Raw genomic sequence first — 26981 nt, 5'->3', positions numbered from 1 at the left:
AATAGATGGAATATGGAAATAAAAAGAGGTGGTGATCTGAGAACACAGCTGGAATAATAAGTGCAAATTTGCAAGAACTGGAACTCATTCTAACTAGCTTGCTATTATATTATTTACCTCAGCTACTATACCTCTAGCTAGCCCTATATAGTATATATTCCTCTCTCTAATTCTCTATTCTACATTTTCTCTCTTCTTCTAATCACAAGCTATCACTTTCATCTCCTCTTCATCTTCCTTCACCTATATATGCTGAAATATACCATGGCCTCTTTCTCTGCTCACACCAGATTGTAAACTAACAAAGCTTTCACACCGTTATTTCTGATCAAAATTACAACCTCTTTATGTTTTCAATTTCTCAACTCCTTCTTCTAGATTCTGGGTTCTAACTGTTTCTTTCAAATCTTACTTTCATTTTCTTTAAGCCTATTCTTAATCTGTGGAAATCTCCTCATCCCTACTCTTTCTACTTTGTTTTACTATCTCATAGTATTGGTAAACCCTCTTATTATGTGATTTTTTTTGCATCTAGGGTTTGACGGAGACATTATATTTAACATTTTGTTTTTGTTTGGGGGTGTGTGTAGAAGATGGTGAGGGGAAAGATTGATATGAAAAAAATAGAGAATGAAAAAAGGCGTCAAGTGACGTTTTCAAAGCGTAGAAGTGGGCTTCTAAAGAAAGCTTATGAGCTATCTGTTCTTGCTGAAGCAGAAGTAGGTCTAATAATCTTCTCACAGAAAGGAAGGCTTTATGAGTTCTCTTCAACTTCTGAGTACGTTATCTTCACTCTTCATTATTTACTTGTTTAGTATTGGTATGATGTGATTGCTCAAAATTATATACCTGAAATTAGGCTGCAGCTGTAAGAGTTGCTTTGCTAGGGATAGATCCCTACTGTAGGATATGCAATGCCTTTTCATGTCAATTGTTTTTTGGATTTTTTCTCTTTTGTTTAACAATCTAGTTCATATGTTTGAAAAATAGATTTCAGATATGATAGTAATTTGGAACTTATTTTTATTTTATTTTTTTTTGTAGAAGTTTGGAACTTATTTTAAAAAGGTTTATTTGATTATTTTGAAATAAATATCATTTTTCTTCTTCTTTTAGTTATCTTCCCCTAATTCCTTGGTTCTTGAATATAGTAAAATGACTGGTTATGTAAGAAGTCTCTTAAATTAGAAAATGTATAATTAAGATTAGTATATACCCCTTAGAGGAGCAATGTTTACTTTCATAAACATCACTTGTCCTTGAATGTGTCCCATTCTATAACTTGGACTAATCAAATATTGTTACATAAATAATAATAAAAAATTAAAAATAAAAAGTAATTTAAAATCTGATTGGTCTGAGACATAAAAAAATGACACTCTTGAAAATTATCTAATCTTTGTACTCTAGCTATTAGCTTTCTCATCCTACTTTTTTAATCCCCAAAAGATAATTTTAGTAGAAAAAAATAAGAGTTACAAGAGGATATTGAGACAAACTCAGGGATTAACAATCCAGTTGGAATAGAGAAGCCGTTGATCCAAAACAAAGATTTCACCATTGCTGATTCCAAAATCCTATGAAAAAATGTGTTAACTAAATTAAAAATAGGATGACAAAAAAGAATGTGATTTGCATTCTTACCTTATACTTGTAAAGCAAGTTTTATTAGTGCACTCGGTCGGTACACATTAAGGTTATATCATAATTAGTAAGTAGGCTATAACGGAAGATGACATTTTCTTGGAATCCTAGGGTTTAAGTGTTTAACACTTACCGTCTCACTAAATCTTCTTGGAATCATTCAACAATAAAAGCTTCACATTTTCTTGGAAATTTGACATTCTAAGTTGACTTTTAATTGTAGGGATGGTTTTTTATTTCTCAGAATCTCACTTGAAAATGTAAAATAACTGTGATGAGGTAAGAATATTGAATTCAGAATGCTAAGCTTCTAATGGGAATCTCAAATTCTAGTGTAAACTTAGTTATGTGTCATGTTCAGAAGATTTTACTCAAAGGAGTACTCCTCCCAAAAGATAATGCAAGCTCTTGAGACATTTTATAGGATTCATACACCATTGCCAAAAATGAATATTACCCTCACTCACCGGGATAGCCCATATCCAACTATCCAAGTATTAACTCCAAATGCTCTTCACTTCCTTCAAATCTGATTTTTTTTTAGTCTAACATATTTTTAATAAAATATATCCTTCAATTTTTTTATTTCAACCATATAAAGTAAAAATGAATATTTTTATGGGTCACATTCACTTGCTACCAGAGAACAAAAGGTGCAAATTGTATTAACTGCACTATTATTAAATTTAGCTTAGGTTTAACTAGTCTGAATTGCTTACCCAATCAATAATCAACCAGCACTAGTATGTATTTGTTGGACATAGCGATATCTAGTTAGGAGGAAATTTTATTGTTTTCAAATTATTTTTGTATCAAAATATGACTAATTAATATCATTGGTGCAATTTGTTGGACATACAATTATTTTTTCAGTGTATGCATTTGCAAGTTTTGAGTATCCCCTGATCAGAAATGTTAAACTTCATATTTCAAATTAAAGAATGTTACTTTTAGATTGGATGACCTTATATTAAATACCAAATTGCAATGTTAGAGTAATTGTGTTTATTTCATATGACATGAGAGCCTAATTCTGATCCTGGAATTAAGAGCAAAAAACCTCTTGCCCTTTAGAGCAGTAGTGTCGTAACCTACCAGAAATGGAACACCACTCACCACGAAATTGTGTGATTATGACTTTCTGGTGTAGCAATGGTGTGATTTAGGGTCCAGAAGTAGCAACAGTGTGATTATGACTTTCTGAGGTATTAGGAAATGAATCAAAGGAAGGGATAAGGGTGTCACATAACTCAATCCTGATGCACTAGTATCTCCTACACTGTCATCTAAATGCTTCTATATATTGATCTTATCCATCATCTAATATATTAATTGTGACTAAATACTTGTTTTTCTTTGTTGGAAAAAAAATACTTAAGCATCAGACAAATTATGGAACGATACCGTAATTATACCAATCATGCTACATCCAATATGTTTGGAGAGGAACATATCCAGGTTTGACTCTCATCTTGCTGATGATTTTTTAGAAAATTTCATTTTATAGTTAACAAAAGTAATTATTAATTGTTTTTTTGTATATATTTTACGTGTGTAGCAACTGAAGTTTGATTCCGCAAGCTTGGCAGAGAAGATTGAGCTTCTTGAACTTTCTAAAAGGTCATTGCTTAGTTTATATTACCATTTTTTTATAACTGTACGTAGTTTTTATTACTATTAGTCAGTCATCTTAAAATACTTATCTTTTATATATTGGTAGATGAGGTTGCATCGCTGCTATCGCATGAGTTGCTTTATATATTGAATGCTCTTTAACATATTTATCTTTTACCTATATAGCTTATTCTACATTTAAGTTAATTAATCTATCTATCTCCCCTAACCAAGTTAGTTGGTAGTGTTGTGAGACACAAATGGAAGTGTATAAATTGTTCATTATCTGATAAATGCCTTAGGAAGATGCTGGGACACAGCTTGAGTTGTTGCTCATATGATGAACTCCAAGGAATTGAGGATCAGTTGCAGAGAAGTTTGGAAAGCATCAGGTTGAAAAAGGTAAGTAGAATAAAGATAATCTAAGTAATGAGATGAGTAAAATAAATATGATCATTAATTGAGGGATATTGATATTGTTGGTTCAGGCTGAAGTATACAAGGAGCATATTGAAAAACTACGTAGCCAGGTAACTAACCTCCTTCAGGGCAAATTAATATATTAAATGGAAATAGTTGTTAGTGTTTATAGAAATGAAATACTTTGCACCTCACATATTTTTACCACTAAATAAATCCAGGAGAGAGACTTGCTTAAGGAGAATGAGGAATTAAATGCATTGGTAACAGACTTGCTTAAGGAGCTGAAAGTAATAGGGTTCCTAGCTAGCTACGTGCTTCTTTCTAATTGTTTTATACTTGAATGTTTTGATGACAGTGCGTAGAAAAATCATCACAGAAGCAATGGGCACAAGCAGAAGAAACAGCACCTCACACTCCTAGAACCAAGAGTTTGGGTGTGGAGACACAATTATTTATTGGACTGCCATACCATCCTAGCTAGTTCCTCATATATGCATATATTTATGTACTTATCAGTATCTTTAATTTTCACAAACTATGCTTTCCTTTCTTACTCTAAAATAATCTTAATAATCTTCAATTTGAACCCAAAGAGGTGGATATGTGTATCAATGGAGGAGATCATGGAGTGGAGTTATTTACCACTGCCTACAAATTTGTTTATATGTAATATATATAATTATCATCATTCTGATCCTATTTCTCTTCATCTCTATCTTTCTGTGGGTCTGGGTTTGGAGCTTGAGACGTGAAAATTTGAAGCATGTTAATTAGTGGAGGGATGGAACCTCGTCATGCAATGGGAATTGCTTGTTTCCGTAATATAATATCTATATATCCTATTTCTGGATACAAGATAATTTTCTAAAGAAAGTTCATATTCCCTATAATCTTCTTCTTTCCATAATTTGCCTATTTGCCTTTAGAACAAACAAAGTCTTTGAAAAGGTAGTACTTATGAGAAATGTTGCTTCATTTCATCCAAACCTTGTTTCTTTTGTGATCCTTGTTTTTCTTCCTATTTTGGACAATATAGCTTAGAGACTACTTCAATTGCGTATTGTGGTAAAGTTCTACTTAAAATAACGATTTGGGATGCAATCTACTTTCTACCACTTTTACATTTTACTTTTCCATCATGCACTTGATGTTAGTTTAATTTATAGAGGAAAAGATTAGACCAAACAAATTATATACAAAATGATTAAGAAAATTTTAGCCAGATTTATATTTTGTTAATAAATATATTTATGATAACTACATTTACAAAAATAGAGACGGGGTGCAATGATCATAAGTTCTTAATACAAAAGAAATCAATGTCTATTATATTATTGTAAGATATAAGAGTTAATTGCTATGGACAAATATATGTTATCATAGATTACATCCCAAATCCTATTTAATATCTATAGAAATATATCTAGTTAAAAAATTTAAATATTTTTTCTGTCTTTGTTTTATTATTATTTAACATGCGACATAATTTGAGATATAATTTATAAGAGATGAAGATATAATTTATAAGAGATGATGTTTGTTAACTTACAACTCCCTCCCACCTTCTTTATAAGAAGATTTTTCTATCTCACTATTAAATGGGTATGGTACTTTTCCTTATGTGACAAAAAAATGGGTCTAGTGCAAAAGAAGCTATAACCCATTTAGAAGGACTACGTGTGTATTGTCAAAACAAAGGAATTGGATCAACTAATTGTGAATAGTTCCTTAAAAAAGGAATAGAGATATTTACCCCTCAAGTTATAAGTATTGATCATCATGTTATTTTTTCAACTTAAATAGGATAATTCATCATGCATGTTAGTCCCTAAAACTTATGCGTTAGGATAAGAACCTATTTCAGCTTATATTAGATTTAAGGATTAACGTGACGAGTAATTTGAGGGTCTAATACATTTTTTGGGTACATTAGGGACTAACTGCATTGATTTACTGTAAAAAATTAAATTGTTTTATTTATTTGAAATAAAAAAAGTCCTGACAGTATCATTGAGATGATTTGACATAGGAAGAAAATGAGAGTAAATTGATGATTCTGTAATCTGTATATTTGTATGTGCGTGTGCCCCGCTCCTGTGTCTTTTTCAATATGTTTTTTTGGACAATAAGCATGGAACAGGGAATGGGCCCTCTGCCACTGTTTCGTTTTCTTTTCCATACTCAATAATGACTCTTTCAAAACCTATAAAAACTGAAACCATAACCTTTTTATATATGCCCCGACAGTACCATCACATAGGGTAATAAAAATATTGAAAACGAATAATATGATATATATTTAATATTTTTTGGACCATTTGAAGTTTAAGTGTAATATTTATATAGTAATTGTATAATAATTTATATGTAATCATTACATTATCCTTATTCATTTAGATTACTTTTTTTGTTGTAGAAGTATAATAATAATTAAATATGAATGGTGGATGATACAATAAAAATATATAAAACTAGTAACATATATTTTTTCTCTTTAAGGTTTTCAATTTTTCCTGATCAAATTGATATAGCCAAACTTTTTGAGAGACCAAGGTAGGTTTTCTCTCTTTATTAAAATGTTATAGTCCTCTTTGTGTGAAATTAGGTCTAATGAGGGGATGTGCCAAGTTTTGCACAGACATTGAAGCTGAGCTTGCTGTGCAGATGACATAATCATATGCTAAATTGAATAAACAACATGTCATAATTTATTAATTAATGTTCATGTTTCATGATTCACAATGCAAAACTACATTTATAACGGATATAACATGTTCGTCTTCAAATTACTTTTAATTCTTTAGCATGTTCTCGTGTCGGTCACTATGCTATATCCAGTGATTTGAAATTTTAGAAATTAATTATGGTTGGTAGTTGGTAATGATATTATGTTAGGATAAGAGAATATGAATGGTATCATTTTGTTAATTGTCGGCAAAACTGAACATAGTCTGTGGTGGTCACAACAGAAGCACTTCCCCTTCACATGTTGGACAATAAGTTAAGGGGGCCATCCTCATTTTAAGTTGAACACATGGGTTAATGCAGATAGATCAATTATGTTTTTGACTGAAAGGAAGTGGAGTGATTTTAATTACTAGTTGTTTCATTCAACAATTGAGACATTGGAATTGAATGGCATTGCATTTTGTTAGGTATTGTAATAAGAGATGAATATAGAAGAAGAAAGCTATATATCGTTAACAGTGGGTCATTTCTGACATAGCAGTGCTTTGGTAACCACAAATTTAAGACTGGGTCAAATCCTTATAATATATGTTCAGGATTCATACTTGATATGGAATTATGGATATCAACAAGTCATGAGTGGATACCCTTATAATATAACTAGTAAGTAGTAACATTTTAATTGAACCAGTTTAATCAGTAGAAGCAGGTAAGAAAATGGTAAAGCCTTATTATAGGGATGTTGAGGTGATAGTTTTTAAAAGGGCAACTAAGATTGTAAGAATAATACATTACCTGACATTAATTACCTCTACTCACTCAGATAAGTGTATATTGTATTATGAGGTTGAGCAAGGAGAGAGGGGGTAGTGTACCTAGGTAACATGCATGAGCACATACATGATTAGGATATATATGAAGTTTACTATGAAGTGTGTGTGGTCATATATCTCGTCATGTTGCTCAATTCTTGAATGATTCTTTGACCCATCTCAGTTCCCAATAACCGAGCTTGGGAGTGAGTGCTATATAATAAAGAATACATATAGCAACGAAGCATTACATCACCATAAATTCCCTTCATACATCAAATGTGACCGTTTTATGCTTCAAGGATCCGCTTTTCTCGCTTCCTCACACTAGAAAGCTTTTGAAGATTTTCTTCCCAACGCACCTCACCCACACTCTTCATCGATCCCTCCCTCTCACTTTAGCATTTTCATTCTTGTTTCTAAAGCTCAGAAAAAAGATATCAGTTTTCCCAATTATATTTATATGGGTAAGAACGTTTGGTATTGGAGTGGAAGCAGGTCCTCCAAGTCTAAGGGAGGTGGAACAGTTGAAACTCCAGAAATCCCTTCTGGTTGCATGTGTGCACTTTTTCAACCCTTTCATTTCCATCCATTTCACTTTAACATTAACAACCAACAACAACAACAGCAGCAGCAGCAGCAACCCCCTTTCAACTCTTCCTCTCATAATATCCCACAAGGCCTGCTAAGTGTCCCCAAAGGTGTGTATTTTCTCTATACAATATAGTTTGTGTTCTGTACATAATTACTTCTAACTTCTCTAAGTCTCAAACACATAATATGTATACATATTCTTTCTTTCATTTCTTAATGGGTTTATGATTTTGTATACTTCAGGAGCTGAAGCACCTCGGAATAGCTTGGAATCAGAAGATGGCACGGCTTCATCCATCTCAAAAGATCAAAATTTAAAAATTCCCGTAAGTTACCTTTCACAGTACCTACCAAGCTAACTTTTTTCACTCACTTTTATAGATAGTATTTCTATCTGGGTTGTTTATCATGTAAAGCGAGTCATGATGATCTTGATCACCACTTAACTATTCTTTTGCTATTGATAATCCAGAAGAATATAAGAGTCAAAACAAGTGGAGCTAGCACAAGAGCAAGAGGAGGAAATTTGAGTGAAATCTCCTCAGAAATCATCAGCTCTCCAGGGACTAAGTCACCAACTCTAGTAGCAAGATTAATGGGTCTTGATCTTCTTCCAGATGCAGTACACTCATCATCATCTTCTTCTTCATCATCTATTTCCACTCCAAACAAACAAGGCCATCATCCTCATCATATGCACCACCACCTTAAACAAAGACAACACATTCAATTAATGAAGCATAGAAACAGCACAGGAAGTTACAATCACTCCTTGCATGACATTCCTAGAAGTTCAGATGTTGAACATAGAAGACTATCTCTCCAAATTAACAAAGAGAACATGGATTTGGATCTATCTCGGTTTTCATTTTCAAAAAGGAAATGCAATGATGAGAATTACAATTATAGCAGCAGAAGTCCAAGCTACTATGCTAGGCAAATTGTGAAACAGGTTAAAGAAAGTGTAACCAGGAAAGTTGGGGTTGACATCACTAACTCTGTCAAGAGCAGAGAGCAAGAAAGAGAAGAGTTTGTTAACCAATTGAGGATCAAGAAATCTCTCAAAAAATCAGCGAAGTCAATAGATGAATCAAGCCCAGGAAAGTACTCAAGCCAAACTCAGTCACCGAAACTCAGCAGATTCATGGACACTAAAAACAAACCAGGCACAAAACCATCATCACCACTTACCCCGAAGGATCAAAACACAATTCAAAAGCTGCAACCACCTTCACCAGTTGTCAACATTGAGGGACACGTTTCACGAGTTTTGACTAAGGCAATAAAGCCTCAAACATTGCCTGAGCAAGAGTGGCAGAAACAAAAGCTAGCCCCAGAGAACAAGAAAATAAGCAATGAGAGGTCCAGTTCAAGGATAAAGAAGCCTCAACAAACATCATCAACCCGAAAAAAACAAGAAGAAACATTTGTTATTCGTTCTCCACTATCATCAAGTAGAGGCAATGACATGAAAAAGAAAAGCAAGAGAACTCATCCATTGCAGAGCAATGTTCTCAATAACCTGAACACTAAAATTCTCCCTGTGAAGACAGACCCTTCTCCTCCAGCAACTAAAATTCCTCAAAAACAGGTAACTAGCTACCTAAGCTATCATTTGTATTACAATTGTTTCAAAAATCTTTAATATTTTTAAATATTCTACTATATTTCAATTAATTTTCAAAGGTCTTCCATTTCATGAAAAAGAAAGAGTAAGTTTTCCTTCCAAAACTAAACACATATGGTATATAACTACTAGATCAGTACATGTTCTTTGCTTAATAAAAGAAGTGTAAGACGCATAAAATGAATTATTACATATTATATCTTTAGAGAAAATGCCTTGCACACTCAAGAAATGAATTTTCTTTTTTACAGCAAAATCATGCACGCTTTATTCATTTGTTAATAATTATTTATTGTTAAATAATAATATAATACATATGAATGGTAGATATATGATGTACTCATTTGATAAAAAAAACTTATATTTTCTGTGTACATTCATTATACACATACGTAGAACAAAGCTATACAGAATGGTGTCTAAAAGTTTTGTCCATATATTGTACAAACTTTAAAATATAAAACAAATTATTTCCCAACCCAAGAGAATAGTATTAGCATCTGCTTTATTTCAATAAATTAAAAAGTTAAAGATACATTATATATATGCTGCTACTTAAAAACTGTATATTAGTGGTCGATTTTGGATTAATTTGACGTGATTATAATTGTAGAAAACTAAAGTATGAGTCACAGGTATCAGAGACCCGAGAACCAAAACGGAGGACACAGTTATCTAGTTGTTCGAGTCAGAGGTACAAACAAGAAGCGTTGGCGCATACACACTCTGTCTGCGCCAGAGTAACCAACGATGAAAACAAACCTAACGCTGTCTCTACCATCACTGAAGAAGGACTCGAATTTCAGTACATCTCAACCATTCTAACTCGTACTACTACTGCCCCACACAAACACTTCAATTTTCAATGGTTCTCTCCTTCCCATCCATTGGACCCTTCAATTTTTCACCAACTTGAGCTTTACCCATCATACAATTCCATCTTTTCTTATCCCGGAAACTATAAATATAGCACCTTTACGCCGAATAGCCAAGTGGGTCCACGTTGTAACCGACGGTTACTGTTTGATTTGGTGGATGAATTGTTGTCAGAGATTGTGGTTAAACCAAAGTGGTGTAATTACGATGATGGGAAGTTGTTGTTGGAGAGAGTGTGGAAGAAGGTTAGGAGTTTCCCACGTGCGAAATGTGAGGTTCTTGAAGACATTGATAGATTGGTAGATATGGATGAAGGTGAAGGAGAAAGAGAAGAAGGGTTGGTGGCAGAGATTGAAGCGAAGATATTGGAGACGTTGGTGCATGAAACGGTTACCGTTATAGTTAGTGTCGTTTAATGATGTGGCTCCGTACGTGAAATACGGGGTGAGTTGGATCATGTGGTGAATGGTGAAACATGAAACAGAGGGTGTCTATCACGTGATGATGAGATAGATGCATGCCCACATGCCCATGGATCCATATAAATTACTGAAATTGATGATGGCTTATAAAATAGAGTACGCAGATGCTCTGTTATGGTACCTATAAAGAAGTTGAATATAGTATGAGGGCATGTGCAATGTATACATCACTTTTTGAACAGCATAGGATAAGAAGTTGAATATGCTCACACAATCATATTCTATCTGGTTCTTTCATGCAAGTTTGAGATTGTAATCTTCTTTTATTAAATTTAAGATTATGGCATGTTGCATGAACACGTCAACTTCAATGCCAGCCTTTTACCTTTTCTTTTCTGGTAATATAACATAACTTAATTATTCAAAACAAAAGAAATATACAAAATGAATCTTCACTTCCAAGTTTAAGATGTTCAAGTACTTCCATCCAAAAGCAATAGTTACACATGCAAAGATTCCTACTTTTTCTATTTAATTTTAGTAAGTAATGCACCACTGGATTCTTGACCCATCCAGTATTAATCCCTTTTCAGGATTTTTAATTTAATACTTTTGTACATATCAAGTAACCACTACTCTAATTAAACTAGTGTGTTTGAAGCTAATGAAAACTAATACCAACATATTATGATTAAACTAGCTAAGAAATCAAATTGAATAGAGAACAAAAATAAAATAAAAAGAACCAGCAGCAGTATCCCATTCTAAGGGTGCATAGTGAAACTTGCCCTGTAGTACTATTTTCACAATATGAACTGAACTTTGGTGAATTAGTGCCATAATGATTGAATCCAATCATATTAAGTTTTATTAACGGAACATGTTATGATTATTAAACCCTACACTCACCAAACACTCTTGAAAGGAAGGGCACTTTTGTAATTAACCCTTTCATTGAAATCCAAAATTAAATATCTCGAGGTTCAAAAAGCATGCCTGTCTAATTAAGACGACGTCGTTCCCACGCAAAACAGGAATCAGAACGCGCGCTCTCTCTGAATCAGATCTCTCTCCATTTCTCTGAGTACTGAACTAAATTGGAAAGAAACAGAGATATTCAGTTTGAATCACAACAATGAGGAGGTAAGCGAAGAAAAGTAAAGAAGTAAGATGAATTAAATCTCCAATTAGATTTTGGATTTTGAATGTTGATTTATGCAGAGGCGGCGGGTTTCAGAGACGGCAAGGTGGTGGTGGTGGTGGATCAGGTTTGAAGGGAGTAGTTGTGAAGTTGTCAATTGCTGCTTTGGTTCTATTGATCTGCACCCTCTCCCTCTTTTACTCCTCTACTGCTCCAACTACTTCCTCATTTCTTCAATCAAACTTTCGCACTCAGGTTCTCTTTGTTCAACCCTTCCTTCCTTCACTCATAATCTTACTATATCAATTCACAATCTCATTGCATTAACTGCTTCTCACTAACCTTAGCCACCTATAACTAATTCTAAATAATAAATACATTTATGCTATAAAATCTGGACTCCTTCCTAGATCTTCTTTCTATTCACTTATTAGTTATAATAAATACATTTTTAATTTGTGGTTAAACAGATTCGTTTAGAAGAACTATGGAATAATGCTGATCCTGACGGTTGGCGCCCATCCTCGGCTCCGCGAACTTATTGGCCATGTATCTATCTCTTCTATTAGTTACACACTTTTTTTCATATCTTCAAACATTCTCATTTCAATATAGGTTTTATAGTTCTATAACTTTCTCATGCTGCATTTACCATGAAGTGTTCATTGGTTTATGATTTTGGCAGCTCCTCCAAGCCAGACCAATGGCTATTTGCGTGTTAGATGTAATGGTGGCCTTAATCAGCAGCGCAGTGCAGTTTGTACCCTTTTCCTCTCACTTTATACTGTACTACACTCTTATCAATATAGGTTTATGTTTAGTATATTCACTGAAGCTGCAGTGCAGAGTGTTTGTATTATGTCTACTTAAAAAGCTGTGCGAATGAATCTGGTTCTGTTGTTAGTATAATGGTGCTTCCTATATATGGTGCTATGCTGTTATGTATGTATGTATTGATAGACTGCCTTTCAATGCTGTAGATCTCAAATGCTGTTCTAGCTGCACGAATCATGAATGCTACTCTAGTGCTGCCTGAGTTGGATGCAAACTCCTTCTGGCACGACGACAGGTAATTTCTTCACAATTTAAGTGCTTGTTTGGCTTTGATCATTTGGGGGAAGTAATAGTCATTTTTGTGTGGTTCAAAACTCTCCCAGGAAGCTTTTAATTATAAGCCGTTTAAAATCCAACATAATTTGATCCAAACGCCATATTAGTTCTTAATTGACTTCTAACCCGCAGCATCCACATTAATTCTTAATCCAAATTCTGGATTTGGATTACATTTTAATTGAGAATTAAGAAAGACACCTTTTGGGAAATGTCATTCCTACAATAGGATATATACTGGTTTTATTGTTTGTTACGATGGACCTTTTACCTTTTTTATCACCTGCAGTGGTTTCCATGGTATCTATGATGTTGAGCACTTCATCAAGACACTGAAGTATGATGTAAAAATTGTTGAAACCATTCCAGAAAAACAAAAAAATGGCAAAAGGAAGAAAATTAAAGCGTTTCAGGTAGAGTGATAATTTGGTCAATGATGAGAGTAGTTGGAAAAAATTTCAGTTTCCAAGATAATACATTGAAATTTTATTTTGACACAGCTTCGCCCCCCTAGAGATGCTCCTATAACTTGGTATACTACGGAAGCTCTCAAGAAAATGAAGGAACACGGTGCCATCTATCTTACTCCCTTTTCACATCGCTTAGCCGAAGAAATTGATAATCCTGAGTACCAAAGGTTGAGGTGTCGAGTTAACTATCATGCTTTAAGATTTAAGCCACATATCATGAAGCTAAGTCAATCAATAGTTGATAAGCTACGTGCACAAGGTCCCTTCATGTCCATACATCTTCGGTTTGAAATGGATATGCTGGCATTTGCTGGGTAAGTTATCTGGGTTACATTGTTCATACTTGCATTTGTTAGCACCAATTGAGATATAGACATTGGGCAATTGGTGCTTTATGCCTCTCATGATCAAGAATTAATTGTGTGGGAATTTTCCATCTATCCATTAACCTGTATTGATTCCTCTGTATTGTTTCTAGAGGTATCTAATAGCTACTTCAAAGTCTTTCTATCTATTTCATAGGTTTATGTTTAGTATATTCACTGAAGCTGCAGTGCAGAGTGTTTGTATTATGTCTACTTAAAAAGCTGTGCGAATGAATCTGGTTCTGTTGTTAGTATAATGGTGCTTCCTATATATGGTGCTATGCTGTTATGTATGTATGTATTGATAGACTGCCTTTCAATGCTGTAGATCTCAAATGCTGTTCTAGCTGCACGAATCATGAATGCTACTCTAGTGCTGCCTGAGTTGGATGCAAACTCCTTCTGGCACGACGACAGGTAATTTCTTCACAATTTAAGTGCTTGTTTGGCTTTGATCATTTGGGGGAAGTAATAGTCATTTTTGTGTGGTTCAAAACTCTCCCAGGAAGCTTTTAATTATAAGCCGTTTAAAATCCAACATAATTTGATCCAAACGCCATATTAGTTCTTAATTGACTTCTAACCCGCAGCATCCACATTAATTCTTAATCCAAATTCTGGATTTGGATTACATTTTAATTGAGAATTAAGAAAGACACCTTTTGGGAAATGTCATTCCTACAATAGGATATATACTGGTTTTATTGTTTGTTACGATGGACCTTTTACCTTTTTTATCACCTGCAGTGGTTTCCATGGTATCTATGATGTTGAGCACTTCATCAAGACACTGAAGTATGATGTAAAAATTGTTGAAACCATTCCAGAAAAACAAAAAAATGGCAAAAGGAAGAAAATTAAAGCGTTTCAGGTAGAGTGATAATTTGGTCAATGATGAGAGTAGTTGGAAAAAATTTCAGTTTCCAAGATAATACATTGAAATTTTATTTTGACACAGCTTCGCCCCCCTAGAGATGCTCCTATAACTTGGTATACTACGGAAGCTCTCAAGAAAATGAAGGAACACGGTGCCATCTATCTTACTCCCTTTTCACATCGCTTAGCCGAAGAAATTGATAATCCTGAGTACCAAAGGTTGAGGTGTCGAGTTAACTATCATGCTTTAAGATTTAAGCCACATATCATGAAGCTAAGTCAATCAATAGTTGATAAGCTACGTGCACAAGGTCCCTTCATGTCCATACATCTTCGGTTTGAAATGGATATGCTGGCATTTGCTGGGTAAGTTATCTGGGTTACATTGTTCATACTTGCATTTGTTAGCACCAATTGAGATATAGACATTGGGCAATTGGTGCTTTATGCCTCTCATGATCAAGAATTAATTGTGTGGGAATTTTCCATCTATCCATTAACCTGTATTGATTCCTCTGTATTGTTTCTAGAGGTATCTAATAGCTACTTCAAAGTCTTTCTATCTATTTCCAATAGCTCAGTAGCTCAGATCTTAATGTATTTCTTGTAAGAATACATTAAGATCTGAGCTACTGAGCTATTGCACAGTGCAACTGTTTTCTGGTACCATTGCCTTTGATTTATACTAGCAGCCTCATAAACAGTTCTGATTTCTGAAAAATAGTGTATGCTAGCTTAGTTTCTTTTTTATTTTTAAAAAATATATATCCCATCTTCATATGTATGAATTACTCATGTTGAATATGGATATGGTTGTAGATGTTTCGATATATTTACTCCTGAGGAGCAAAAGATTTTGAAGAAGTATCGAGAACAAAACTTTGCACCTAAAAGACTTGTCTATAATGAAAGAAGGGTCATTGGAAAATGTCCATTGACTCCTGAAGAGGTAAACTTTAATTTTGCTTTGATTGTCCTTTAATGTATTTCTCAGGTTATGCGTGCAGGTGATTACAAACATCTAATTTAGCGAAGTTTTGATTTTGGTACCCGTTAGAAATATAGAAACAAGATGGATAGAAAGGGATGAGTATTTGAGATAAAGGTTAATTGAAATATTTTATTATATGTTATCGTGGTGTACAAGATGATAGTCTTATTTATAGGATAAAAAAGGAAATAATTAATAACGTGTCCAATCATAAAACAAATCATTACTTAATGACACGATCAAATCAAATCATTCTAAATAAAATATAGGGAAATTTTAATAATCTTAAATCAAGTAAGATACTAATCATAATTCTAACATGCCCCTCAAACTCAATTGTGGGTAGAACAATGAGTTTGAAAACCAAAAGTGTCATGGAGAATATTGACATCAAAGTCAACAAATATCATCAGATTTCTTAATCGAACGAGCCCAATAAACCCTGAGAATGGTCCGGTCCAATGTCATGTCATTGTTGATCTTTCAGTAATAGAACTCATTGGATTTCTTCATCCAACGAGCGAAATAAAACCTGTACAGTCAAATGTCATGTCATTTCTGATTTTTTAGCAAGAGTACTCACTAGATTTCTTCATTCAACAAGCCAAATAAAATCCTAACAAGGGTCTGATCAAAATGAGTCAACACCACAAAAATGTGAGTCAACAATTATGAGACTAAAAGAAGTCTCAAGTTGGTTCATGGACCTTGTCTAAGTCATGAGAATCCATTTCCTTCTTCATGAAAATGATTTCAAGAGATGTGAAATTTAAGTAATCAATTTTCTTCTCTGTGGAATCACCAATTCCTCTGATCTTGGAGTGGACTACAGACGCATCAACAACAACAATAGTCATGGTCTTAGCAATCAGGGATTTGGTCGGAGCCCCGTTCATAGCAGAAGCGATGATATGGGAGGCATTGTTGTTATTAGTCAAATGGTTTGGTAGAGAAGTTGCCCACATTTTTAATGGCGTTAGTGATGGAGAATCTTCAACATCGGTAGGTAGAAAAAACAAAGAGAAGTTAAATGTGAAGTAAAGGTAGAACTATATGGACAATTGAAAAATCAACCAGTATAAGGATCATGAGCCTAAGCTCCCCTTAGGGCGGGTACCCTGGCTCTGATACCATGTTAAAGTTCTATCTCAAAAACTAATTGAATAAGATACTAATCATAATTCTAATAGTACCACTGTTTTAAGTGCATGTACATTGGTGTGTTTTCATTGCAGGTTGGTCTTATTTTGCATGCATTGGGTTTTGACAATTCTACCAGGATATATCTAGCAGCTGGTGAATTGTTTGGCGGGGATCGGTTTATGAAGCCATTTCAGAGTATGTTCCCTCGACTCGAGAATCATACTTCTGTGGATCACTCTGAAGATCTTGTTCAGAACACCAGGGGACTGGCAGGTTCTGCTGTGGATTACATGGTCTGTCTTCTTTCTGACATTTTCATGCCAACATATGATGGCCCAAGCAACTTCGCAAACAACCTCCTTGGACATCGTCTTTATTACGGTTTTCGGACTACAATCAGACCTGATAGAAAAGCTCTTGCCCCCATCTTCATTGATAGGGAGAAAGGGCAGGTGGCAGGTTTTGAGGACGCTATTAGGAAAGTCATGCTTAAAACGAACTTTGGTGAACCTCATAAGCGTGTTTCTCCAGAGTCTTTCTATACAAATTCTTGGCCTGAATGCTTCTGCAAGACAGCTGCGAAAAATCCTGCAGACAAATGTCCTCCAAATGATATTTTAAATGTTTGGAACAATGAATTATTAGAAGATGCAACAGACGAGACAAATTCTACAATATCTTGAGCCAGAGAGATGAGAATGCTTGTGGCTGATGGTTCTTTTACTCCCCAGTAATTAACGTGATGGACCAAATTAAAAAGGAATGGGTTCTGATTTCAAGGTCCAGAGGTTTTCAGGTGATTTTTTGTCTCAAACTATTTTGTCCACTAAGGGAGTGACATAGTTAGATATGAGAATTCATGGTGCTGGATTATAAGCTTGCCTTCATTAGTTTGTTGTGTGTAAACAATAGAAGAAAGATAGGATAGAGAGGTGGGAATGTGACTGGAGTTATATTTGTAGGAAAAAGTTAACCACAAAAAATGGTATTCCTTCCTCTATAGTTTCTTCTCGTGAGGATGGCACTTTAGTTCCTTACCTTGGGAAGGATGAAGTGGGTGATTTATGTTAATAGATACTTATTAGGAGTAGGAGTGCTTAAAAGTAATAGATGTCTTCATTTTGTTTTTGTGGGAGAGGGGGAAAATTAAAATGACGTCTTCAAGTTTTTTCACAATTCTATATTTTCTCTTTGAAAAACAATAAATTAGATCTGATGTCAGGAGTATGGAGGATTCAAATGGGGTGCTAAATATCATGCTTAATGGCCCCTTGTTTGAGGGAATGATAAATCAATGGATGACAAAGCCTCCTATTCGATCTGATGTGACCCGCCGATAATGTGTATCTTGATAGCTTAACAATCAGTTGAATTACTTGACATGTCTCAAATATAACAGTTCTTTTTGCTTCAGAACTATTTTCATGTTTTTGTTTATATAATTTTGTACAAAAATTTGAGAAGGACGGCTATGGGTAATTCTTAAGACTGAAACTGAATACATATTTGACTTACTCGTGGTTGGAAATAAACTCTGCTACCAATAAAAAGCTCCCATGTGAATGAAAAAGCCAACTCATATTTAATGGAGAAGTTAAGTAAATTTATCCTTTACTGTATTATATGCCTTTGATTGTGTCGTCCCCTAATTGGCATCTCCGTTGCTCTCAACATTGCTGGTACATTGAATGCTGATGGCTATGGTGGTGTTGAGAACAAGTTAGGTGTTGTTGGTGTTGTTGTTTTCATATGGAGCTACACATTGATTTAATGAGGCTGTATTATTGTATAACCTTGGCAGAGTGGCTGTTGGTTGGTGTTTGATGGTGGAAACAGAGGAGTTGTTTTTTTGGGGTTAAAAGGTTAAGGTGGTACTTGACAGAGTTAAGTTCACGTGATTTTCCTCCCTTGAAATTAGTGCATCGTAAGTCTTTATTGTAGTACTAGAAAAGTAGAAAGTTAACCAAACATTCACAAGAGTCAAGTTGTATGCTAGTTCTATTGGTTATTGGCGAGCTGAACACCTTGAAAAAGATAATTATTTTAATAAAATGATAATATTTCATTCGTTGTGCATGATTGCAAGCATTTATGTGTAACTTGTAATAATTTATGTGACAATCAACTACTCTCCTATTGTTTTCGCTGAAACCAAACAATAAGTACTAATATTTATGAAAATAAAATTTCGGCAAATAAGAAATACTTTACATCAATAACTTTTAACTACAGTTTTTAAGTGACATTGTTATGGTGTTAGAAAGTAATAAACAATAAAAGGCATGGAACTATTTGGCACTTTGGTAGAATGGAGAGGTCAATTTTGAACAAAACAACCTTTGAATTAGTAAGCATATCGTTATTGAATTTAAAGATAAGTGTCCTTAGTTACATGTGGCACCTATGCGTTCCTACACATCCATCCGACTTTTATTACTATTTTAGTGAGAGAACTATAAACACAAGACTCAGTCATCACTCACTCACTCACTCTCTTCCAAAACCCATCCATGGCTTTCTCTTGTAACCTTCAAAATTTGATCTTTTCTACTTTTAAACCCCAAAACTCCATTGTTCCATCATTATCAGTATCAACCCTACTTTTATCATGTCCCTCTTCTTCCAAGCTGCCACTCACAATCAGGTTCACTCCAACTTCAGCTTCAACTATCAGAGCCTCCTCATCTTCTTCCACAATCATTGCCGAACCTGAAGGCATTAAGGTTTGTTTCTCTCTTTTCCATCTTCAACATTTTCCTCCCCTCAAAATCTTATATTTCACTTTCTTTTCTCAAGATTAACTCCATTCCAACCAAACCCATCCAAGGACAAAAGACTGGTACCAGTGGTCTTCGAAAGAAGGTTCATTACTCATTCTTCTGTTCCTCAACATGTTTGGTTTCATTTACTTTTTTGTCTAAACACTAATAACAGAAATATAATTTGACTGGTGTAACAATAGATGTAGTACTCTTCTTATAATTATATGTATACTTGTAATGTAGGTGAAAGTGTTTCAGCAAGAAAATTACCTTGCAAATTGGATCCAGGTTTGTAGAATTCCGTGCAATATATAATTACCTGATTTATGCATTTTGTGTTGCATGCAAGTCTAAGTTCTGTGCATCTGTAGGCACTGTTTAATTCATTACCTCCAGAAGATTACAAGAATGGTTTGTTGGTATTGGGAGGTGATGGTCGGTACTTCAATAGGGAAGCTTCTCAGGTCAACCTTTTTGAATGTTTCACTGTAACAATCAGATTAAATCCTCTGTTAGTAAAATTAAGTATCGCATTTCTGATTTGTGGTGTTCTTGTGCATTACAGATAATAATCAAAATTGCTGCTGGGAATGGTGTTGGAAAAATTCTTGTTGGAAAGTAAGTATATCTTAATCAGTTCATTGTTCCCAAGAATTTTGCTATAATAAATTCAGGGAATTATTTAAATCAAGAGCTACTGGTGAATAGTTTTTCTTTTCTTATGTAGGGAAGGTATATTGTCGACACCTGCTGTTTCTGCTGTGATAAGGAAGAGGAAGGCAAGTCAAGCTAACTAATTGTCTCTACCTGTATTTCAGCATATAAGGGTAGCATGGCCTTTTAAGCTCACTTTCTTTTCCCATTTCCTTAAACTTTATCAGGCAAATGGTGGATTTATCATGAGTGCAAGCCATAATCCTGGTGGGCCTGAATATGATTGGGGTATTAAGGTGACTATATTTTCTAATTCCCATCCATTAAATGGTCATGGGCTCCTGAAGTTACTGGTGTTTTAATTTTGGTCAGGACATTGGTTAATACCTTGAAAGGCCTTTTTATTCAGAGGTTACTTCATGTTATGTGCAAGTCAGCCAGTTTGTGTTTCTAATAAATGTCTTTGCTATTAACTCCAGTTTAATTACAGTAGTGGGCAACCTGCACCAGAATCCATCACTGACAAGATTTATGGAAACACCCTATCTGTAAGTGTCCTATTATTCAAGTATGCCTTGTATTTCCTCTCCTGCATTTTGTTCTTTGAAATGTTTGTTTTGTACGGTTGTTACCTTTGTTTTCTTCTTTGAAATGTAATCTTGACCTTAACATCTAGTACCATTACTAATTTTCCTGTCATATGATCTTTACCCTAATGTGTAGTTAATTTCATTGTGGACCTTGTTTTCATGAATGAGTTGAATCATTGCTAAATGAATAATGCTGCCTCTGAATCTAAGATTTTACACCTTATGTCTGCACCCTTAATTTAACATAAAGCCTTTAAGCTCTCTCTCTAACTTTTAGAAGTAACATATAGATGGTAGATGTTGTGATTTAAGAGATTGATAACAACATTGCAGCATGGCATTACATAGATTATTGAATGACATGTTACAGGTATTTTGCTTTGTGTACTCATCCACAAACGAATTTGTAGACTCATCCAAAAATACCCGAAATAGATTTAGAAGGTTAAATCTGTTGGTTATAGGGAACCAAGAACCTTAGCTGACTCTGATAAGTTCGGATAGGTAGTTCGCTACAAAGACGACTTTGATAAGCTCAGAATTAGTTCACGAAGAACCTTGATAAAAAACTATCAAGGTTTCTATTACGAAGTAATAAGGCTAAATTTTTATTACATATGTCTTTTGATGTGTTAATTTTATGGGATCTTCTGATTAGAAAGTTGAGAATAACTGATATGTACTATTTTTCTGTTATATTACATTTTCTCCCTGGCCTCAATAAATTTCCTTTTATTCTGTCAACTGGTACAACGTTTAGATTTTGGACTACTTTGTTCATTTGTGAAATTGCTTAATCAGCCACTTAACTGGGTTATTTTTTCCGAGTGAAAATATAACTTGAGCCAGGCATTGAAAAAATGATCTGGAAGTGGATACGTAAAGAACCACATAAGTGGACTATAATTATGACCTAGTGTTTTCTTATCTGAACCTGTGGTGAAGTTCCTTTTGGATGTTGGGTTATATATTTTGCGTTGACACAGATATCCGAGATAAAGATTGCTGACGTTCCTGATGTCGACTTATCAAATGTTGGGGTTACTAAGTTTGGAAGCTTTAGCGTTGAAGTAATAGATCCAGTCTCTGATTATTTGGAATTATTGGAGGTGAAAGGCATTTGTTTGATTCATTAGAATCTAGTAGGATATTCATGTGAACTGGATTTCAGTGTTGTGATGCTTATTTGATTTAATTTAATTATCATTTTTTGTGCAGTCAGTATTTGATTTTCACCTAATCAAAGGTCTTCTTTCACGGTCAGATTTTAGGTACAATCTTCTTGTTCTCTGAATATCACGAATGTTGACTTTATGGGGTTGCATGTTGCTTTTGATCTGGTTCCCTTTCTACTCTCCTTATGTTCTTTGGTCTCTTGGTTTTCATTTCTGTGCTTTGCATGTAAGGGTATTTGGGGAAAAGTTATTGTTGAAGGTGTTATTTCTTGTATGTAGTGCACTTTTTACTGCAGCTCTATTCTTGAACTAAATTTTACTACTTTGGTTCTGATTTCTGAATAGAGTTAGCATATCCCCGACTGATCTCCATGGCTGTTTATTATGTTTAGGATGTACAGAAATCCCATACTCTTGAAACTTATTGTATTTTTACTTTATTTCTTAGGTTCATATTTGATGCCATGCATGCTGTTACTGGTGCTTATGCAAAACCTATCTTCGTCGATGAACTTGGCGCAAGTCTGGTATGGTTCTCCCTTTCCAACTTTTTTGGGAGTTGATAAAAAGTTATTCGAAGTTCTTTATATCAGATGTTAATTATGCAATGTAGGACTCAATTACAAATGGAATCCCTTTGGAAGATTTTGGACATGGTCATCCAGACCCTAATCTCACGTGAGTTTAGTGCTTTATTTGGTAATATTATGTTTTCATCCATGGAACAATTATATTTGTGGGCATGCTTGTTGAACAGATATGCAAAGGATCTTGTCAACATTCTGTATGCTGAAAATGGACCTGATTTTGGAGCTGCCAGTGATGGTATGCGAGATCAAACCAGCAGCTAGCTCTTTGGTCAATGATTTTTGTTACATGTTTTTATATTATAAAAACCCTTTAGATGAATTATAGTTTACTGACACCACTTCACATGCCAGTGATGGTAATTGCACTAGTTTAGAAGACTTGTTGTTCCTTAAACCACATAAAAAATAATGGAATTTGGTAATGTCATAAAAATGATTTCTTTTTTATAAATTGTTTGCCTGTGGATGTTCCAGTCAAATATTTATTGCCTGTTGCGCGGGTTTACTGATGGCCACTGCTTTTAGGTGTTGCCCTCCCTATTTGCTTCAATTTATTTTACTTCTTTTTGGCTGTGTCTCATTATGCTCGAAAATCAAAATTGATGTCAGTTCTTTTCTAAAAGAGTTACTAAATTATTTCATTCTTTGTCCTGTTCTCTGTATTGAACGTTTAAGATGCTTCATGCTTTGCATTTTTACTGTCTTTGATTCGTGTCCACATTTTGCATGTCTTCGGCTCTTATTAGATATTGCAATCTTCTCTTGATCAAGTTATGTAGGCTATTTTAGCAGTCAAAACTATGGCCTTTATGAAAAGGGCGTTGTCACAGATTGAACTGAAGCATTTGTTATAATTATGTGAAATCCGTTTAGGAGTACATTAAAATTGAATGTCTGTCTTGTATTTGTAATTCAAACATTGACATGATACAAGCTTGGAGACAAATCTATGTAACCTTGAAAGTTACACCACGTTTTTCAACGTAAAGCAGCAGATGAAGTTGATTTATGCTTGAGAAACAACACTTGGTCTGTCTTTGTGTGTTTATTTAATGATGTTAATATAAATAAATTTTTCCCAGGTGATGGTGATAGAAATATGATTTTAGGAAGAAGTTTCTTTGTAACGCCTTCAGACTCTGTAGCACTTATTGCAGCCAATGCAAGTGAAACGATTCCGTACTTCAAGAGCGGTGTCAAGGTAGACATTTTATGGATATTATTATTAGGAATTCATATTTGAGAAACAGAAATGCTGCTAACCTTTAATTTAATTGCAGGGTCTTGCTCGATCAATGCCAACAAGTGGTGCTCTAGACCGTGTTGCTGAAAAATTGAACCTCCCTTTCTTTGAGGTATGTTTTACTTATTTCTTTACAATTTATGTTTTCTTTAAAAAGATTGAAGATGAAGGTGGTTTATATATATTTGTAGACACAATTCTCAAATAATAAAATATGGACATTGGATTCAGGTTCCCACTGGTTGGAAATTTTTTGGGAATCTGATGGATGCTGGAAATTTGTCAATTTGCGGGGAAGAGAGTTTTGGAACAGGTTCTGACCACATCCGTGAGAAGGATGGAATCTGGTAAGTATTTCAAAAAAATAAATTTAAAATAATTTTCCTTGTCAACAAGAATAATATAATAATATTAGTTTGATTTAATTCCTTTTTTGTGGGCCTGTTACTTCATGTACCTTGAAATTATTAGATGATTGTTAATTGTTAGTCCTATGTCACTGTCTTTGGATTACAGGGCTGTATTAGCTTGGCTTTCTATTATAGCATACCGCAACAAAGACAAGAAATCAGGGGAGAAATTGATCTCTGTATCTGATGTTGTGAAAGAGCACTGGGCAACCTATGGACGGAATTTTTTCTCTAGATATGACTATGAGGTTGCTATCTCAGCTTCCATTTTAGTATTATTTGTAATATATTCTTGGCATTTCAGTTTCAGATACTTAGGTTCCTCAAGTTTGATGATTGAATTTTTTCCTTATATAGGAATGTGAATCTGAAGGTGCCAATAAGTTGATAGAGTACCTACGAGAGAGTGTATCTAAGAGCAAGCCTGGTGATAAGTATGGTAAGTTGCTAAAATCACTTCCTCAATATCTTTTGATTATCCTCCTCTAGTGACAATATTGAAATCACTGAAAATGTTATAGGAAGTTATGTCCTCCAGTTTGCAGATGATTTTAAGTACACCGATCCTGTGAGTTTTTATACGCTACATTTTGACCATGTTTAATTTCAATGACTTCAAGTTGAAGCAATTATAATTCATATTTTCCTGGCAATTGTTTAAATGTGCAGGTAGATGGAAGTGTGGTATCAAAACAAGGGGTTCGGTTTGTTTTTACAGATGGTTCTAGGATTATATATCGTTTATCAGTATGTGGCATCTGTTTGTTTCACCACCTTATCTCTTTCTAACAAGTTCATTCCATCTTGGAAATTTTTATGCATAAAGTGATTGCTATGCTTTCTTTCTTTTACAGGGAACAGGTTCTGCGGGTGCAACTGTTAGAGTTTACATTGAACAGTTTGAACCAGATGTCTCTAAACATGACCTTGATGCTCAAGTTGCCTTAAAACCGTTGATAGGTTATTTTCATTTATAGACAAAACATAGTACTATGAACTACTTTATGTTTATTTTTCCTATGCAATTGATTTCTGTAATTAATAATTGTGGTGCAGATTTAGCATTATCCGTGTCAAAGCTCAAAGATTTCACAGGGAGGGAGGAACCTACAGTCATCACATGATTCAACCACTACTTTTGAAGTGCATTAGGATGCTGGTTATTACACCTCCTACCCTTATCAGAGCCCGATTTCAGTTTTGGTTATTCAAGCATTTTGGAGCAATAGGCACTATGTAAAATATGTTATTTATTTTATGCAAAGAATGAATCATCATTATACAACCAAATAATAATACAATAACTTTTCTGCTCTGCCAAAAAAAGGAGGTAGTCTTTTATAGTTTTGTACACTGTGGAAGATGCAAGATACATTGACCAATCATATCAACTTCTATATAAATGTTAGTACCACATTTCCCTTTAAGCTATAATAACCCTTCACTATAACTAATTATGGGTTTCAAGCAGGAGGATTAAAAACCCATACATTGTATCTTTTCGTGATTTCTTCTCCTCATGAAGAAAGGGAAAAAAACTTACACCCAAGTCACACACCTTATGAATTCCTTGCTTATCAAAATCAGCTAATCCTTAAAGCCAAGTACACATTTATTGAATTCCTTTTTGGGATGCAATCAGTTAATAATTAACATTACAATAGGAATAATAGAAATAGAGCGATGAAAGATGAAAGATGATCTAATCTAGATTGATGAATAAAGGTGATTAACAAAATGAAAGACTTTAGCTGACATGGAAGGATCACCTATGAAAATGCCATGTCTACCCCCGGGGTAAAATTGTCCATTCACTTTTACATCATCGGCCTTCAGCAATTTCACCAACTCAATCTGACGGTCCACCAGTGGGTCCCCATCACATCCAAACACTCCCACCCTCCATCTCTTATCCAATACCTTATACCCATCCTTCACCGTTGGATTCGAATACTCGTGATCTCGGTCAGCACCTACGGGCAACGACAATTCCCACATCAAGTCAGTTATGGGCAGGGGCAGTGTCCCATCCTCCGCTAGCCTCAACTCCGAACCTGTCCTTTCTTTCCCACCAAAAAATGGTTGAATCAATATCATCCCTTTGATCTTCAGTGGTTTTATTTGATCAAGCTCCGCAGGTACACGTACACCCACGCTGTAGGCGATGTTACCCCCAGCACTCTCTCCCATCAGATAACAGCGAGAGTAATCAGCGTGATTTCTCAACCAAGAGTCGGTAGAGGCTTTGATCCAGTGCAACGCTTCCACTGAGTCATCATACGCTGCCGGTAAGCGGTGCTCAGGGGCGAGGCGGTAGTCGACTGAAACGACGATTGATTTGGTGGAGTTGGCTAAGTTGATGCAGAAGTCATGGAAGTAAGTGGAGGAGGCGCTGTATAAGATGAAGCCGCCACCGTGGTAGAAGACGATGAGGGGAAGCTTGTGATGGAGTTGTGGTTGTGGTTGTGGTTGTGGTAGGTAGAGACGTGACCAGGTGTGTTTGGAATGGTTGATAGGGAGATCCTTGGAGAGAACAGGGAGGTTGGGATTAGAACAAGGGGGGCTCTGTGGGGGTATATTTAAACGAGTAAGAGTTCCGTTTGGGTTGAGTATGATGTTTAGTGATTTGTAAGGATCCATTGATGACTTTGCAACAACGAGGATGAGTGATAATAATGAGAATACAACACTAACACAAAACACACTCTTTCTTACTCTTACTCTCATCATGCCTAATATAATTAAACACCACATATACATA

The 26981-nt window shown here is 34.7% G+C and overlaps 5 protein-coding genes and 1 long non-coding RNA gene across 9 annotated transcripts; 4 read left to right on the top strand and 2 right to left on the bottom strand.

Annotated features, from left to right (window-relative positions):
• LOC109335614 (MADS-box protein AGL42-like) lies at nucleotides 427-4390 on the top strand. 2 transcript variants are annotated; one of them, XM_019571763.1, is made up of 8 exons: nucleotides 427-445; nucleotides 591-778; nucleotides 3024-3102; nucleotides 3203-3264; nucleotides 3561-3660; nucleotides 3747-3788; nucleotides 3900-3941; nucleotides 4037-4390. In XM_019571763.1, exons 2-8 carry the CDS (start codon nucleotides 594-596, stop codon nucleotides 4160-4162), a joined length of 636 nt encoding a protein of 211 aa, XP_019427308.1. In that variant the 5' UTR covers nucleotides 427-445; nucleotides 591-593; the 3' UTR covers nucleotides 4163-4390. The 2 variants fall into 2 exon arrangements, with proteins under 2 accessions (XP_019427308.1, XP_019427309.1); XM_019571764.1 differs by lacking the exon at nucleotides 427-445 and adding an exon at nucleotides 475-498.
• LOC109335616 lies at nucleotides 3232-7402 on the bottom strand. Its single transcript, XR_002106219.1, has 3 exons — nucleotides 7296-7402; nucleotides 3437-3444; nucleotides 3232-3244 (listed from the first exon to the last, which is right to left on the bottom strand). It is a non-coding gene; the product is annotated as an uncharacterized LOC109335616 (long non-coding RNA).
• Nucleotides 7623-10696, top strand: LOC109335605. 2 transcript variants are annotated; one of them, XM_019571751.1, is made up of 4 exons: nucleotides 7623-7882; nucleotides 8019-8101; nucleotides 8248-9366; nucleotides 10038-10696. In XM_019571751.1, the coding sequence occupies exons 1-4, from the start codon at nucleotides 7645-7647 to the stop codon at nucleotides 10692-10694; spliced, it is 2097 nt and encodes a 698-aa protein (XP_019427296.1). In that variant the 5' UTR covers nucleotides 7623-7644; the 3' UTR covers nucleotides 10695-10696. The 2 variants fall into 2 exon arrangements, with proteins under 2 accessions (XP_019427296.1, XP_019427297.1); XM_019571752.1 differs by having other exon boundaries at nucleotides 7624-7882; nucleotides 10095-10696.
• On the top strand, nucleotides 11711-18215 carry LOC109335610 (uncharacterized protein At1g04910-like). The gene is made up of 9 exons (XM_019571757.1): nucleotides 11711-11843; nucleotides 11922-12096; nucleotides 12312-12390; nucleotides 12527-12597; nucleotides 12822-12910; nucleotides 13241-13364; nucleotides 13452-13735; nucleotides 15482-15611; nucleotides 16889-18215. Exons 1-9 carry the CDS (start codon nucleotides 11836-11838, stop codon nucleotides 17477-17479), a joined length of 1551 nt encoding a protein of 516 aa, XP_019427302.1. The 5' UTR covers nucleotides 11711-11835; the 3' UTR covers nucleotides 17480-18215.
• LOC109335607 (phosphoglucomutase, chloroplastic) lies at nucleotides 19227-25538 on the top strand. 2 transcript variants are annotated; one of them, XM_019571755.1, is made up of 23 exons: nucleotides 19227-19519; nucleotides 19593-19658; nucleotides 19802-19846; nucleotides 19930-20022; nucleotides 20124-20176; nucleotides 20286-20337; nucleotides 20440-20508; nucleotides 20692-20760; nucleotides 21789-21911; nucleotides 22021-22073; nucleotides 22426-22504; nucleotides 22591-22655; nucleotides 22735-22802; nucleotides 23650-23768; nucleotides 23848-23922; nucleotides 24042-24157; nucleotides 24327-24468; nucleotides 24578-24659; nucleotides 24742-24788; nucleotides 24890-24967; nucleotides 25075-25180; nucleotides 25277-25372; nucleotides 25411-25538. In XM_019571755.1, the coding sequence occupies exons 1-22, from the start codon at nucleotides 19307-19309 to the stop codon at nucleotides 25342-25344; spliced, it is 1881 nt and encodes a 626-aa protein (XP_019427300.1). In that variant the 5' UTR covers nucleotides 19227-19306; the 3' UTR covers nucleotides 25345-25372; nucleotides 25411-25538. The 2 variants fall into 2 exon arrangements, with proteins under 2 accessions (XP_019427300.1, XP_019427299.1); XM_019571754.1 differs by having other exon boundaries at nucleotides 19228-19519; nucleotides 25277-25538.
• Nucleotides 25905-26967, bottom strand: LOC109335611 (probable carboxylesterase 120). The gene has a single exon (XM_019571759.1). The coding sequence runs from the start codon at nucleotides 26948-26950 to the stop codon at nucleotides 25928-25930; it is 1023 nt and encodes a 340-aa protein (XP_019427304.1). The 5' UTR covers nucleotides 26951-26967; the 3' UTR covers nucleotides 25905-25927.

This window comes from Lupinus angustifolius, chromosome LG20, assembly GCF_001865875.1.
Source record: "Lupinus angustifolius cultivar Tanjil chromosome LG20, LupAngTanjil_v1.0, whole genome shotgun sequence".
In the NCBI taxonomy this organism is placed as follows: Eukaryota; Viridiplantae; Streptophyta; class Magnoliopsida; order Fabales; family Fabaceae; genus Lupinus; species Lupinus angustifolius.
Note: the sequence above shows the minus strand (reverse complement) of the source record. Positions and strands in the feature narration are given on the sequence as shown.